Source organism: Cloeon dipterum, chromosome X, assembly GCF_949628265.1.
Source record: "Cloeon dipterum chromosome X, ieCloDipt1.1, whole genome shotgun sequence".
Classification (NCBI taxonomy): domain Eukaryota; kingdom Metazoa; phylum Arthropoda; class Insecta; order Ephemeroptera; family Baetidae; genus Cloeon; species Cloeon dipterum.
The window spans coordinates 18,037,778-18,052,529 of NC_088790.1; the positions used below are offsets into that span (position 1 = coordinate 18,037,778).

General features: G+C 39.3%; 2 protein-coding genes across 4 annotated transcripts; both read right to left on the reverse strand.

Annotated features, from left to right (window-relative positions):
* Positions 1-108: 108 nt before the first annotated feature.
* On the reverse strand, positions 109-7,082 carry LOC135946571 (muscle M-line assembly protein unc-89-like). Of its 3 annotated transcripts, none has more exons than XM_065494848.1 (9): positions 6,961-7,082; positions 4,914-5,086; positions 4,669-4,857; positions 4,220-4,615; positions 3,601-4,057; positions 3,155-3,538; positions 2,550-2,891; positions 815-1,183; positions 109-417 (listed from the first exon to the last, which is right to left on the reverse strand). In XM_065494848.1, exons 1-9 carry the CDS (start codon positions 6,964-6,966, stop codon positions 280-282), a joined length of 2,454 nt encoding a protein of 817 aa, XP_065350920.1. In that variant the 5' UTR covers positions 6,967-7,082; the 3' UTR covers positions 109-279. The 3 variants fall into 3 exon arrangements, with proteins under 3 accessions (XP_065350920.1, XP_065350921.1, XP_065350919.1); XM_065494849.1 differs by having other exon boundaries at positions 109-410; positions 4,669-4,863; XM_065494847.1 differs by having other exon boundaries at positions 4,669-4,863.
* A 1,685-nt stretch (positions 7,083-8,767) lies between these two features.
* On the reverse strand, positions 8,768-14,479 carry LOC135946428 (nonsense-mediated mRNA decay factor SMG8). Its single transcript, XM_065494635.1, has 15 exons — positions 14,321-14,479; positions 13,946-14,105; positions 13,771-13,887; positions 13,565-13,716; positions 13,295-13,510; positions 13,062-13,228; positions 12,070-12,170; positions 11,789-12,016; positions 11,534-11,739; positions 10,663-10,949; positions 10,496-10,603; positions 9,837-10,190; positions 9,320-9,503; positions 9,088-9,267; positions 8,768-8,887 (listed from the first exon to the last, which is right to left on the reverse strand). The coding sequence occupies exons 1-15, from the start codon at positions 14,359-14,361 to the stop codon at positions 8,770-8,772; spliced, it is 2,619 nt and encodes an 872-aa protein (XP_065350707.1). The 5' UTR covers positions 14,362-14,479; the 3' UTR covers positions 8,768-8,769.
* Between the last annotated feature and the right edge of the window lie 273 nt (positions 14,480-14,752).

The following is a 14,752-nucleotide window of genomic DNA, read 5'->3' on the forward strand; positions in this document are numbered from 1 at the left end:
TGGAATAGCCTGGTAATGGATTTTTTTGCATCACGGCATAATAGCGAATATTTATGCCTCAATAGTTTTAGTTAATCATACATCATGGGAAAAATAAAATAAGAAAAGTAGAAGTTAAACTGCTTGTTGCAGTTGATTTATTAATTAGTTAAACAACAGCATGAGGAGATCACTTAATAACAATTGTTACTGACTACACGGATCATAGACAACAGCAGGGACTTGAATTTGCTTCTTACGATGAGGTTAGTTTGTGCGCTGCACTTCCAAAGCAGAAATTCAGCCTGCTTGGACCGCACGGTCGAATTCTGCTTCAAAGTCGGACTTGGTCAGCATATACTCCGGCAGCGACATTCCAAGGCGTTTGTTGTACTTTACCCGCGTCTCGGCACTGAATGCTCCTTCTTCGTCTGCAACCTGAACAGTATCAAATGCCATCTATTTTTTTCCAACCAAGTACACAGTGATTTGCCGAACATGACACAATCTGTAAAATTATTATGTGCACTCTGACGATGCCTTATAGGCGCTTTGTTTTAGTCGTATTTGCTTTATTAGGTCGTATTCCAGGCAATTTTTAGGAGCATTTCTCACTAAGTATTATCTATTAAATATGAAAATAATTCACCTTTTCCATAAATCAATAAAATAAGTATTGTCGAAAAAAATCTGTTAATGTGCCAAACAAATCAGGACTCTTTTTAATTAATATCTGTGTGTGAGACATACAAATTTGGTGCCAGTAAACTCTAGCAAAGTTTTAGATTTATTGTTTATCCTTTGCTTTTGTTAAATTTTCGAATTTGGTTCCCACCTCAAATTCCTTGGGTGTGGGTGGTGGCGGCGGTTCCACCTTTTCAGCACTTTGCTCGTGCTGCTCGGTTGCCGCCTTCTTGGGCTCTGCGGCCGCCCTCCTGGGCTCCTGCTTCGGCCGCCTTCTGCGACGCTGCTTCCCCTCATCAGCGTTCTCTTCCACGGTCGCCTTCTTCGGCTGACGCCTCCTTCGCCGCGACTCATCCTTGTCCACGGCCACCCTCGTCTCGGCCGTGGTGCTCGTGGCAGCGGCTACTGGCCGCCCTTTACGCGTGCGAGACTCAGTCGTCGTCACGGCGGAAATGTGGTGTTTTCGGTTGCTGGCGGGCCGACGCCGCTGCTGCCTTTCCTGGCTCGGCACAGGGGCTTCCTGCACAAGGGGTACAGCGTGATCACCCGTTTTTCATGCAAATATTTCTACTTGTTGCAAATTTACAAATAAACAATTAAAACTTTTTATGAACATGGGGCAGAGATACGCGAGATTGCGTCTTTTTAATTTATCTTATGACGATATCATGATTTCTGCCCAAACTTCAAGCAAACAATCAATATTTTAACTTAGCCCAAACTGCTTTTTATAATATTCGACGCATAAATGAACAATGTTTTTCACGTGTTGAGATTGAGTGAAGGTTTTGTCTAATTAAGCATTAATTTAAACTGATAAATGCAGTAAAAAGGGGAAAACTATTGCACACTTAAAACAAAGGACCAGCAAGCTATACTTTGCGTTGCAGAAGATAATAAATATTCACAGTGAGATGTATGTGTTCAACAACATGTGTGGTTTATTTAATATATTTTGTGGTTTAACATAAGTGCACAAACAAATATAACAGTTGCATATTGTAACAATTAACCATATTGTATAAGTATTTACACAAAGAACAAAATATTAACAACATATTTAACAAATTGTAATATTAAATGTATTACATTAGAGTTACGATCTACATTAGAACGGTATATCTGTAAATTAAATGCGATAGAAAAGGTTTGACCTTTGATCGTCATTTTGAAGAGTAAGTTATTTTATCGAAAAAATGAGATCCATGCAACTGTTAATTGAACCGCATGCGCATTTCAAACTCACCAATCACCATACGAAGAATATTTCATGCAAACTCATTCAGAAAAGTTTAGGAAATCGATAATTGACGCCAGTTAATTTTCTTAAAAAGGTCATAGCTTGAAGAGAAATGTTACCAATCACCAATTGTTAGAAGAATATTAATGTCGAGAAAAGATTTGATTCCTCTATGCTGGGTAAATAAAATTATTAGGGCTGTGAAATTTAAGCGATAGACTTTTTCTGCGCTTCCAATTGTTATGAGAAGAGCAATTGAACACGATTCATTTCATTTGGCTAAGGAAACGCCAAAAACATGAATTAAGGGGTTTTCCAGCAAAGCTTCTTTATTAAACAAATTTTCAGTTTTGTTGGTGTACCACGCCAAAATAGATTCTTTGCTGACATTTGCAAAAGTCGATTTGACATAAATCGCTAGGAGAAACTTTTAAAATGAAAAAGAATGTTTGACGGGAAAATTATTTAAATTTTACAGCCCTAAATAGCGTTAAATAGTATTAACTGAAAATAATTAAGTTGTTTAAACTCTCACGATATAGTTTTATTAAATACTGTGAGATAATCCAGAATCTCTTGTCACACATTCATACAGATTAACAGACACGCTTCTTTTGCTCGAGTACCCGTGTGCGCCTTACTGTACCTGCTTCTGGTCGACAGCGACCGATTCTTCATTTTTCGGCTCGGCAGGCTGCGGCTGCTGCTGCTGCTTCCTGCCCTTCTTGCCTGGCTTCTGCACGTTCTCCTTGCGGTCAGAGTAGGCAGTCTGGTATGCCGCCGGCTGGCTGCTGGCCACGTACATGCACTCCTCCTGCTTGGTGCCGGCCGCGTCGATGCAGTCCCAGCAGACCATCTTTTCGCGCTGCACCTGCGTGCAGTTGGTCCTGTCAGCTTGCAGGAACTGGCCCATCGCCTTCCTCAGCTCCTCGCTCGGCTGTGCGACGAACGTTTCTGGCAGGTCGGCGGTGGTGGAATATTCGCTCACCTGAAATCAAACATTTTTTGTTTTTGCTTCAAACATATCAACATCAATAAATATGATTATTGTAAGGAACAATTTCTTTAATATTTGTGCCCATCTGGTTTAACAAAACCTTAAAGAGAAGAATTTATTAAAATTCCACGAGTGGATAGTTTCCTTGCTCTTTTTTAAAATCAAAATTTGAAAAATGTATACCTTTTTATTTTTAATTGTTGAATTTTCCTATCATGTATGCATTTTTCACGAGGAGTTGATTTTACACTTACCTCTGTTACCTGTGGTGCGTGTTTGCCCTTCTTTCCATTAGCCTTCTTTTTCTTGCCTTTTGGCGCTTCAACCGTCTGTTCCTTTGGTGCATTTCCCTCGGCAGGCTTGTCTTCTTCATCTCCGTAACTTGATGATTGGTAGTAGGTCTTCAGGGGGTCATCTACGGTCTTAGAGTAGGTGAACTCGGTGGGAGAATAGTACTCGTAAGCTGGCTGGTGGATTGCCTTTGGCTCCGTCTTTGACTCGGTCTTATACTCGTAGGAGACAGGTTTGTCGGTAGTTTCGTACGAGTACAGCTTGGTAGGATGCTTCTTCTTGGTTGAATAAACATAGTCGTTCGGCGTGGACGCGTAATCTGTCTTCTTCTGGCTAGGTGAGGCTTCCTATAAAAGAAAATAAAAACGTTTAAGTCATGATAAACAATTTAAAAATTCGCAATGCGCACCTTGGTTTCGTAGTAATAATTTACTGGGGGATCGGTGGTGTAGGACGAATAAGTTTTGGTCGGCTCCTTCTTCGAGCTCTTGAAATGGTACTCGGTGGGTTTCCCTGAGTACTCGTCTGATCCTTCTTCCCCGCTTCCCTCTTCTGAGGATCCCTTCCTGGAGTCGTAGCTGTGCTCAGAGGGATGCCCCTTGTAACCGTCCTCAGATGAGCCTTCTTCTTCCGAAGAACCCTTTTTACCTTGGGAGGATTCCTTTTCTCCATAGCTCGAGTAGCGATGCTCAGTCGGCTTTCCTACATATTCAACGCCTTCAGTAGGCTTTGCCGTTTTCTTATTGTCATCATCAGGAGATTGCTTAATGGCTTTCAGATAAGACGGAGAGGGCTGATAGTGATCGCTGCTGGGGTGGTTCTTTGGGATGCGAGACTTGTCGTAACTGGAATCAGGCACCTCGTACCTACGAATAATTTTAATTAGCGTTTTGCAATAATTCGGTTCCCTTCAACCCACATTTTGAATGAAATAATTACACCTTGAATGGCAATAATTTTTGTCACCTTAAGTATAAATAGTAAGATGATGAACCAAATAATCTAATTAAATAAAGTTCGGATCTAACCTGTAGTTGGTGTTGGAGCTGGAAAAATCGGGTCCGTCATACACATACTTTCCAATGGACTCGGCAGCCTTCAGGTACTCACTGCTAGGGCTGTAGAAGCTCTCTTTGATCTGCCTTTCGATTTTAGATTCTTCTGGCTCTTCACCTTCCTCATCCCATTCAGGGCCGAACGTGTGGAACTTAGGCTTTTCATTGCTGCTTGACGCTTTCTCGTGAGAGATGAAGAAAGCCTTGTTCTTGGGGTCGGTGCCGTAGGAGCATTTCTGGTAAAAGCCTCCTTTCTTCAAGTCCTCGCACTTGAAACACGTCATGGTTTTTTTGTCCGACGCGGCCCGTCTGAAGCGGCCTTTGTACACGTCATCAGCGGTCACTGGCTTCGTGTCGACTTTGACACATCTAAAAATTTACGGTCCAGCAAGAGAGCAATTTAATTCATGTACAAATTCTACCTGATTTGCTCCTCGGATTCATCCACCTGCTCATCACTCTTCTCGACATCCTCAGTCGCGGCGAAAATAGGCTTCACCTCGGGTATGGGTTTCGCATTTGAGTGATACTGCGTTTTTCCACCAACCTTAGCTTTATTTTTCTTGCCATCCTCGTCGCGTGCGAAGTGGAAGTCGTCCGTCACCTCGTCCCTGAAACTTCAAGCATTAGAATTGAGCGCAGTTCACAATGAGAATGTATCGTCTACCTTTTCGGTTCACTAGCGGACTTGAAGAACTCGAACTCCTCCGGTCGTGGAGGCTCGAGCTGCAAGTCGCTGTTCTTGTAGCGCTCGTAGTTGTCGGCATTTTGCCGCGGGTACTGCCTTAGCGTGCTGACCGTTGTCACGGCCACCAAGGCCACCAGAGCGGCCGAGAAAAACTGCAACATTAGCCACAACGAAATGGTTTAGAAATTAAAAATAATCAATTATATAAATACATTTTATTGCTGTTTAGTTCAAAGTAGAGAGGGTTGAATTATTTTTTTAAATAACCTTTTCGTTCAAAATTATTGGGAAAAATCTACCTTTCATTTCTTTTTTACTAGGTGTCCATGACATAAAAACCTATTTGAAAGTTAGTCAATGAAAACTCTATTGCAGGAAGATTAAATAAACGATTAGCTTCATTGCTTTAAAAGTGAAAAAACGGAGCTGCAGTTTTCATGAAGCGGTGTTGTAGTTCAGTAACCTAAATGATTGTGATTTGGAACAAAGAGACAATCCGATTTATTTTTTGCAATCCATTCATTTGTGTCGCCGGTGCATTTTGCGACCGCAACAAGCTTGCGCGCATAAAGCTGCAGCCACGCTTCAGGCTCCATTGCGCACTGCTGCTGTACTTTCACTGTGAACTGCCTATCTCAAAGAGCGTTTGGAAGTTTTTGTTTCTGATTTTGCCAGACGTGTTGAGCCACTTACTTGCGAATTTAATGATCCCGATTTTCATTGCATTTGGAACATGAAGGAACAAAATAAAATTGCACAGTGGGCTTACGCAACGAATCTGTACATAGCGGGTTGCATAGTTTCATACTTTGCAGGCGCTGACGCGATAATGAAATTTTATGGCTTCATCTTTCAGAATGTGATTGCATGGGATGAATGTTACGAGATGCACTTTTTGTCACATTGAATGAAAATTTTTCTTAATTTTTAGATTACCAATTTTACAGGAGAAAAATAAAGCCGTTTGTGACTTTCACATTTAATACTATAAAGGAAACATTAGATTGCTAGATGATATTTTTAAAACAAAAAATATCAGTCATTATCATGAAGCTACAATATTTAATGAAAGTTGGGACCACATTACTTTCAACTTCTCTAATTGCAGCTCGAAATACACGGATGGAAAATTTTGCACGAATTAAATGGAATGTATGACCCTAATAATTTGTTGAATTATGTTTGTACTGAAAGATTTGCTTCTCTTTTTTAATTTCACATTTAGACCACCAAGTGTTCAATTAGATTTTAAAGTCATGGTTAGGGTTATGATTTTAAGACGATCGAGTATATATTTTTTCTACGCGTCCTTTATACATTTTGACATTAAACGAGCACGAATAATGAATTTTGAAGAATTTTTAGCCACATTTAAAACAATCTAAATCCGTCTCTTAAGACCAAAACCATCTGAAGTCATCAAAAACCATCTAAAACCGTTTTTTGATCAAAAATTATGCCTTAAAAGTTAATCACTATTTAACCATCATCACATCGTCAAATTTCCCCAAATTATTTCAAGCGCATCAACTTTTACGTTGAACCATTTATAAAATTCGGAAGTATGGCAAAAGAGAAAGTCAAAATCACAAATGGATGATAACTTTTTGGGAAAAGCAATGGAAAATTGTACCTGAAGTTCTGCAATGTGTAAGTTTTAAAAAGATTTCCACAAGGTTTGTGATCGGCGGTGATAAAAACTGACAAAATGATAATATTTTATAGATTTCTTTAAACTATTCTGCAAAGCAAAAAATACCATTTGACGAATTTAATAATAAAAAAATCTCAGGAAAAATTACCTTCAAAATGGAAAGCTTACTAAAAATGTCCGACTAAGATAGTGAAGAATTTTTGACGCTCAATACAATAAAAAATTTCATTTTAAGTTTTACAATTAAATAATTAGAGAATATGAAAGTGTCTAAAGGTAAAATAAAATCATTTGCTAAAAAAGAAGAAACTTTCTAACATACTGGGGATTATTAAAACGAGTAATATTAAAAAATGGATATATGCTACTTACTCTCATTTTTGCTGGCTGATATCAAGTCCTTGCCAAAGATCGGAGGTGTGTGTGTGTTGATAGTCCTCCTGCTCAGAGGCAGGTATCGCCAGAATATTGAGCGCCGAAATGAACCGCGTCCTCAGGTCGCGCAAATATTTTATACTGGCCGTCACTCTCCCACCTAGTCTACTCCCGTCGAAGGAAGAGACCTACAAATCTGTCGCCGGGACGCATGGCTTGGCGCGGAAAGAGCACAGATCGCTCGACAAGTAATGCTGAGCTGATCGCTCGGCCGGATTTCAAGCTTTCCTGCCGCACAGCCGGTTGTGTCACTCGGCGACGAGACCTCTTCACAATGAATTAATCGCGCCACATTTTATCCGTTCATGATTTCATTTTTATTGAAGTATCGTCTCCATTAAAATCTTCATATTTTCATCATTTTGGTTTAGGGGGACACTGGGCTCCTTTCCAGATGTGGTTATCTATGTTTTTCCCTATTCAAGATGATGAGTGCGATTTATTTAGATGAATGATAATAACTAACAGCAGGTGAATGGCGCTGGTGTATAATGGATTAGATACCAGTATGAATTAAGTATAATATAGACAAGTGTTTAGCAAAAATAATTATTGGCAACGGTGTCTGATGCTATATCATCAGCCTGTGTTTTTAAGTAAAGACGCCACGGCATTACTTAAAGTTTGGCAAAACTACTGTGAGTGCAATAGAATCGCAGACGATTTAAATTTAATTCCGTGAAAAGGTTGCACTGTTATTGAACTTATTCTGTGACTTCAGTGTAAATTAAAAAAAATCGTATTTAATTGAGGTGAATCAAATATCCTGATATGCGGTAAATAACCTCTAAGCGTCGTCACCACCTCATTAATGTAACGCTTTCTCGCTGCTAATCGCATCGACTTGCACCTTCCGCGAGGCACCAAAAAAAGGAACGATGAGGAAGTCGCACCTTTTCAACTGTCACAAAGATGCTTGTTGATGTCTAAAGTTGCGTAACCATTCAAAAGGAGAAGACTGCGTTTTCGACTTACTCGCTTCATTGGTTACAGGTAAATATAAAAAAATAAGCATTTTTATTTAATTGTGCAACTAGTTTGATAGCATAGTTCTTTTAATCCTACATACAAAATGTTTAAGAACAATCAAAATAGCACACTACAACACTTAATGTATTTTGATTACATATAATTTTTTTAGCTCTTTATTAATCGAGTTTTCACAGGTTCCTTGTTATTAAGGGATCACCCAACTCACAGAAGAGTTAAACCAATCAAAAAACAGCTCCGTTTTGTCAAGACATGGAATATATTTTGTAATTCGAAAAATAAAGGGGCTTGTAAGTTGACAAGGCAAACAAATGGCTTCTATTTATATCAGCAGGAGGTGTTAAGTTCAGTAAACTCTGCCCTGGCCGGCAAAAAAGTGTGACTTTCGCGCTCCACTCTGTGTTTGCCATCTCCACTCACTCAGGACGCACGCTGAACTGCGCTGAACCCAATGAGACATTTTGCACAGCTAGAAGTTGCATCAAACAAAAACTTTCGATTTCTATGAACACTGTCATTACGTAAACAATCGAAAATGCTACTATTGTTTGGCCACGCTGCGCGGTTCCTGCATGTACTGGCCAGCACAACATTATTTTTTCCCTTCTTGAAAAGGAAAAGTTACAGCATGCTTTTAACTCACTACTCCTATCCGAAATATTCAATTTATGAGGTTTAAAAGAATACCAGGAATTTGTATAGTTCATACAATTTTAATTTCAGTTTTTGTTTTAACAGAAACAACTTGCCTTGAAATTAAAACGTTGATGCCTCTGGGATGATGCTGTAGCAGCCAGCCAGCAATCGGCCGTAGTTCAGAGGAACGGTTTCCTTTGGCATACGATACAAATTTTGCTCGGCCATGTAAACAAATCTGAAAAAAGAAAAAAACAGACGATTTGGTATTAATGATAGTTAACCATGGTATCCATTGTGCCATAATTGAACATGATTATTATTTAGTCTTCTAAAATAAGTGGGTATTTTGGGAACTTTGATAAAATTGAAATTAGAAGAGGCACAATGTAAATTAACGGTGAGCGGAAAACAAAATTAAGAAAATCTGACACTTACGGAAGTCTGAGAATCCAATAAGCACTCTGCGTGAGTACAAGTGGCTCGTTGAGTCCAGAGACGAAAACTGGGCAGGGATCTGGTGCCGGCTGAACTTTCGGATTTAGTGTAACGTAAACAGGCGCTTTTGGGGTAACCACGTGGATTCGCATTAGCTGGGCGAGCAATGGCTTGGAGTTTCTGCAAAATTATGATGTGTACTAGCTTGCTCAATGTGCTCATAAATACCCACTTGTTACAGGGGCAGAGGCAGTAAAGCGGCATATCATTCGAGACGATTTTGGCCCCAGTTTCCTTCACAATGCCAGCGCCAGACGCTTTCAACATCTTGTCGGGGCTGGAGAGCATGAATCGGTGGCCTCTTGGGCACTCATACTCCACACCAATGAAAATTTTCAAAGCAAACTCGATATGATCTGGAAAATTATTTAAACTTTTCAAACAGGGTTGGTTTATCCTAACACCCAGTTTTTATTTATGTTACTACGCTATATACACGAAATCAATGAGCAAGAATTGCGATAAAAGTTTTGCTTTTACCAAGCAATGAGTTGATAAGCAACGAATTAGACACAATCTTTCTTTCTCGAAATTTTCCCAACTATATTTTTTTTTTAGAATTACTACCAACAAACTGATATATTTCTAAGTAATGAAATGATTTAAATTGATTTTTTTAAATAATCATAAATATTAAGCACTACACTCTTCAGACATTACTGTTAAGAAAAAAGAAATAAAATTTTTACCTTTCCCAACCTTTGTCTTCCGCTTGTTAACATTGCCACCAAACTTCCTTTGCTGGTTGGGCGATACAGGTATGTTTACCCCACCAGCTCCAATCGAAGTCCACTTTGCCTCGCACTTTTTGCCCATCTCGGACGGCTCAAATCGGACAGTCACGTCCCAGGGCAAGAGATACGCTGAGCCTGGAAGGAACCCAGCCTGATCCGTGAGGCCATGGTTGTGCGAGTAAACTGAAGAGGGACCCAGACAAACCAGGGACCATGACGGAAACTGCGGAAGCAGGCCTGCTGGCGACGCAGTGTGTAGCATTCCAGGCAAGTACTCGGTTGTGGACGCTTGCCGTAGCAATCCTTTTTCTGAGTAAAATGGAAAAATGACGCTTAATATTGGAATTAGGATAATGGGTCAAATGGTTGCCGACGTAAATTCTGGGTTGGTCATCAAAACACCCAGTTCGCGCTTCGTCTTAAGGTTTAGATAAATGAATGCCAATTTCACGTAATTTGCCATTCCTAAAAAATTAAGTTACATATAACAGCAAAGTGCCAGAACAAATATTCCTATAAGTCATTTTCGTTAATTTGAGGAATATTTGTTTCAATTAATCATCTAAAATGTCTAGAATTTATTTTCCATTGGCAAAATTCAAGTAATTTGTTACCTTTCCCAGGATCCAAGCAGAGGTCATCCATTTGGAGGAGGAGACTCTGGTCTGAGAATCCATCTCTCTGTTTGAAGCGAGTTGCATCCTCCATTTCTGACAGGGTTCCTAATGAAAATTAAATCGGTCATCTTCCATCTCCCTGGCAAAATTCAAATATGGCAAACCTCCCAAGCTGAGTTTCTGCTCTTGCACTGCTCGGAAGCTGTCCTTTCTTGGCTGCTCATCAACAGCCACTCTGGCGGCCTTGAAGTCATCTATGCTTGGCTCAAAAACTGGGAATGTCAATGAGTGGAGGCTACTGCAGCAGTCAACTGCAAGAGCAGCGTAAAATTCGCAGTTGGCTATTCGAAGGACGAACGGATCCTCTCGTGGGCCTTGTTTGCGGCCGCAGTTGCAGGTGGACACATATCTAACGCCACTCGAGTGCGGCATAGTTGAAAGGGGGTCACTCCTGCAAATTGTTTATAATATGCGTTATTTGAGAGTACAATTTTGCGGGTCTGTTTAGTAGAATGGCAAATATCAAATGATTTCGTCTATATACAAAAACTAAATGCGGAGAAAATTGGTTCTGGTTCTCTGACAACTTAATGATTAGTATTCAAAATAGTCAATTCCAATTTTTTTCTTTTCAATACAAATACAGTTTTTAGCGACTCGGAAGGAAACCCCGCGATCTCTCTAACCCAAACATATTTGTTGCATCAAACGTGTAAAGTTTTGTGATACAAACATGAACCACCAATCAAAATTGTCCTCTCTGGTATTTTTTTCGAGTTAGACAAGACTAATCGCTATGTGAGTTGTTTTTTACTTTCTGAAAAACCACCCAATTTTTACGCTCAGTTAACTTTTGGCCAATTAAAAAGAATACGAAAACTGAAAATTCCTCTAAAAATATTAATACATTTTAAAAGCTCATAAAATTGGCTAGAATTTTATTAATAAATATTCTCATAGACCCCCAAAACAAGGATATCGACTTAAAACACGACCTAAATAATACCCAAAAGATATTAAGAAGGTTAATCATACTTAGAGAGAGCAGTTTCACATGGTTCCTCCCCTTCAACGTTAAGATGTAGTGGCTGTGTGCAAGGGTTTCCAGACAAGCTGAGCACTTCGCACATTTGTCGGCCATCATGCCAGTGTTCATCGCACATTTGCTTCAAGTCAGCTATGTACTTGGAGCACGACGGGCCTCGAGCATGTTGCAGAAAAACAGAGTTTGCAAACGCCAGCTGTAAAATGCGTTTAGAATTGAGAAAGGAAAATGTTTGCACAACAAACCCGTCCTTCATGGTAGGCTTTGGTGTAGTGCGTGGGCAGTCCCTCTTGGTATGCAGCGAAAGCCATCGGTAAAACCTTTTTGCACCTAGCCTCACTGAACCGAATCGACACGTTGAATGAGCTGGACAACAAGCTGAGCACCTGTCTTTGCTTCGAGTTAGTCTCTTCGCCCAACAGAACTTTATAAATTGCAGAAGAAGCTTCTGCCCACACCGACAGTGGTGGGATCTAAAAAATCATTAATTGATCATTGCGACCCATTCAATTGAATAACCGCAAACCTCAAAATGTGCTGTGTTTGTGTGTCTGCCGAGAGAGTCGTCAAAGCCTTTGCCAAAAGCTGTGTTCACATGCTCAAGCAGAAACTCTTTGAAGCGGTGAACTGAAATTAAAAAATTTGTCAGACCTAACAACATAAATTGATGCAGATTTAATGGCATACATGATACTTCGGGATAAGATACGGGCAAGAAGGGATTTTAAGTATATCATGGATTGAATTCTTCTGTAAAAGGCGGATTTAAAAGCAAGTTCTTTGATTTGAGTTGTTTATTCTACAAAATTAATTGTTTTAATATGTTTTTCGAGATGTAAATGTGAAATTACAAGTGGTCTGGAATACCTGTAACAGGTAAAATTGAATAAAAAAATTTATTAATTTGCATGAAGTGTGAAATTCAAAATTTATTAACAAGCAAGTTTACGTTTTTTATACTCCTGCTATTGAACCTTTCAATGATTTTAAAATACTATTCTGTAATGATCACATTTTTTTCTTTCAGGCAGTTTCAGAATTGGAATCGTTAATATCAACTAGTGCATTCGCTGGCCGGTCGCGGCTTTGATCTCATGCAAAAGTATGCTTGAGGCAATTTCGCAGCAAAGCTTGACATTTAATTCATTATAACATGGATCGTTTTTAATAAATTGAACCTGACAGCATTGTAACCAACACTCTGCAGCAACAAACAAAGAGAAATAGAACTTGACAGCTCTTCTCATATAAGGCAACCATGCACAAAGCCAGTCAAAACCACTCATGCATTTATATCAAGATAATTAAATTTCATCTCTTCTTTCGAGAAATTGTGTAATTGTCAAAGATTGCCAATTGCAAAGAAAAGTTCATTAGATAATTTTAGCCACCTCACCAGAAATTTTGGAGAACACTTTCTCGATAATTAGATTTTAAGGATTCATTTTTTTGGGCCGGTGCTCTCAAAAAGCTTGACCCTATAGTTAACCCCGCGGTTGAGTACTTAACATAAATCACCATTTCTTGGAAGCAAGTCACTGTTGTCAGTCTTTTCTGCACAATCTCCCAAGCAAAACCTTAGCGCTCGATTAACAGCCTGCTGAGTTTTGTCCAAAACATTGAGATCCTGGTCCTCAATGAACACAAATTCCTGGTTTGGTGGAATTGCAAAGAGCGACAGTGTCCTGCACATTAGAAACAGGGCTCATATTATAGTAAATTCATTGTTCTAAATTACTTCAGAAACCCACGTTGAGTTTGTGATGATTCTGCAACGCCTAAGTTGTCTGTATATTTGGTCTTCCATGGAGTGTTCGAGTTTCTTCAGATCTTTATTTGCATCCAGTTGATTGGACTGGAAGTAAAACAGAAGTCTGGGGGTGCACATACGTTGCTGGGCAGTCCAATCAGCGCTCACTCCCGGCATCTTGTGCAGTTGGTCGGCTATCAACGGGTGTGCTTTTTGTCTGATCATAAAATGCAACTATTCAGATGTGCATATAAAATCAGCATTTTTGTACCTTATTTGGTCCAGGGTTCTAAACAACTGCAAATACTGAGTTTCAAATCTGGGTGACGGTGACGAAAGGATGACGATGTGTGAAATGGTCAGCAGGAATAGCATCGCTTTCGCTTGCTGCGCCCGACACTCCGATAACAACTCTTGAAACGACTGTCAATGGAATCAATATTAAATCAAAACAAATTGACTTATTTGAAATACTACCTTGGAGTCGTCATCTTCCTGCTCAACGATTTCTGCAAAGTGACTTGAGTCGAATGGGCTTCTCAAGTGAAGAAACATTATTTTGTTTGCTTTATCATGATAGCCTTCAATCAAGACCTACGATAATAAAAATGCTTTTTTCAAAAGAGCTGGGAAATTTTAAATCAAAACAAACCAAGGATTTGGAAGGAACCTTGGGTGGCCTGCTCGTGGTGAAAACTTGCCTATCACAAGTTTCATCGGCTGGGCCACCTTTGCTGCCAAAAGAGCGAAAATCTGATTTGCCCACAATCGATACAACCACGGTCTTTTCATTTTCGGATTCTAAGGTCTCCCTGTGAAGTACATGAAATAACACATTATTCTGTGGACACATTACGTGCAAAACAATTTGCAATACAAATTTAAGAAAGCTACTTCAACGATTGACAATGATAGAGTATGATATATATGTAATAAACAATAATAAAATTAAAATGAATAATTATATTATTTAATTCTTGTATGATATGTATGTATCTACATATCTATGCACAACTCATGAACTCACTTTACTGAATCTTCTAGTGGAAATGTAAATTTCAAGATCATGTCGATTGCCTGTTATTCTTTTCCTTCATACAAAAACATTTGTGCTGCTGGCCTCTGTCTCTTCTCTAGTCTTTTTGTTTGGTTTGGGAACTTGCGGCTCGCATGGGCTATGGGCTCGAACTCTACTATATCAGCTGCAGTTGTTGCAGTCAGCTGCGGTCAGCTGGGTAGTGTACAGCTTACAGTAAAAGACGGCAAACCCAAACAGTGAGTAAGGAAAGGAGTTTAAGATAAACACTTCTAAAATGTCGTTTCGACAAAATTTTGATTTAATTTAAATTGGAAATTAAGAAATCTTAAATATTTTAGTAATTTTTTACTTATTTTAACAGGAACGTCTGTTCTCATATGAAAGTCCTGATTGTTAACGCATTGGCTTCTTGTCTATTTC

Excerpts from the sequence above, each read along its gene's own strand:
- LOC135946571 (XM_065494847.1), bottom strand. Across the intron at positions 4,616-4,668 it reads GAATCCGAGGAGCAAATCAG|ATGTGTCAAAGTCGACACGA; the intron begins GTAGAATTTGTA and ends GTAAATTTTTAG. Across the intron at positions 1,184-2,549 it reads TCGCTGTCGACCAGAAGCAG|GAAGCCCCTGTGCCGAGCCA; the intron begins GTACAGTAAGGC and ends CCCCTTGTGCAG.
- LOC135946428 (XM_065494635.1), bottom strand. The coding sequence starts at position 14,361 with ATGATCTTGAAATTTACATTTCCACTAGAAGATTCAGTAAA. Across the intron at positions 13,229-13,294 it reads AGAATCATCACAAACTCAAC|GACACTGTCGCTCTTTGCAA; the intron begins GTGGGTTTCTGA and ends TCTAATGTGCAG. Across the intron at positions 11,740-11,788 it reads AAGCCTACCATGAAGGACGG|CTGGCGTTTGCAAACTCTGT; the intron begins GTTTGTTGTGCA and ends CGCATTTTACAG.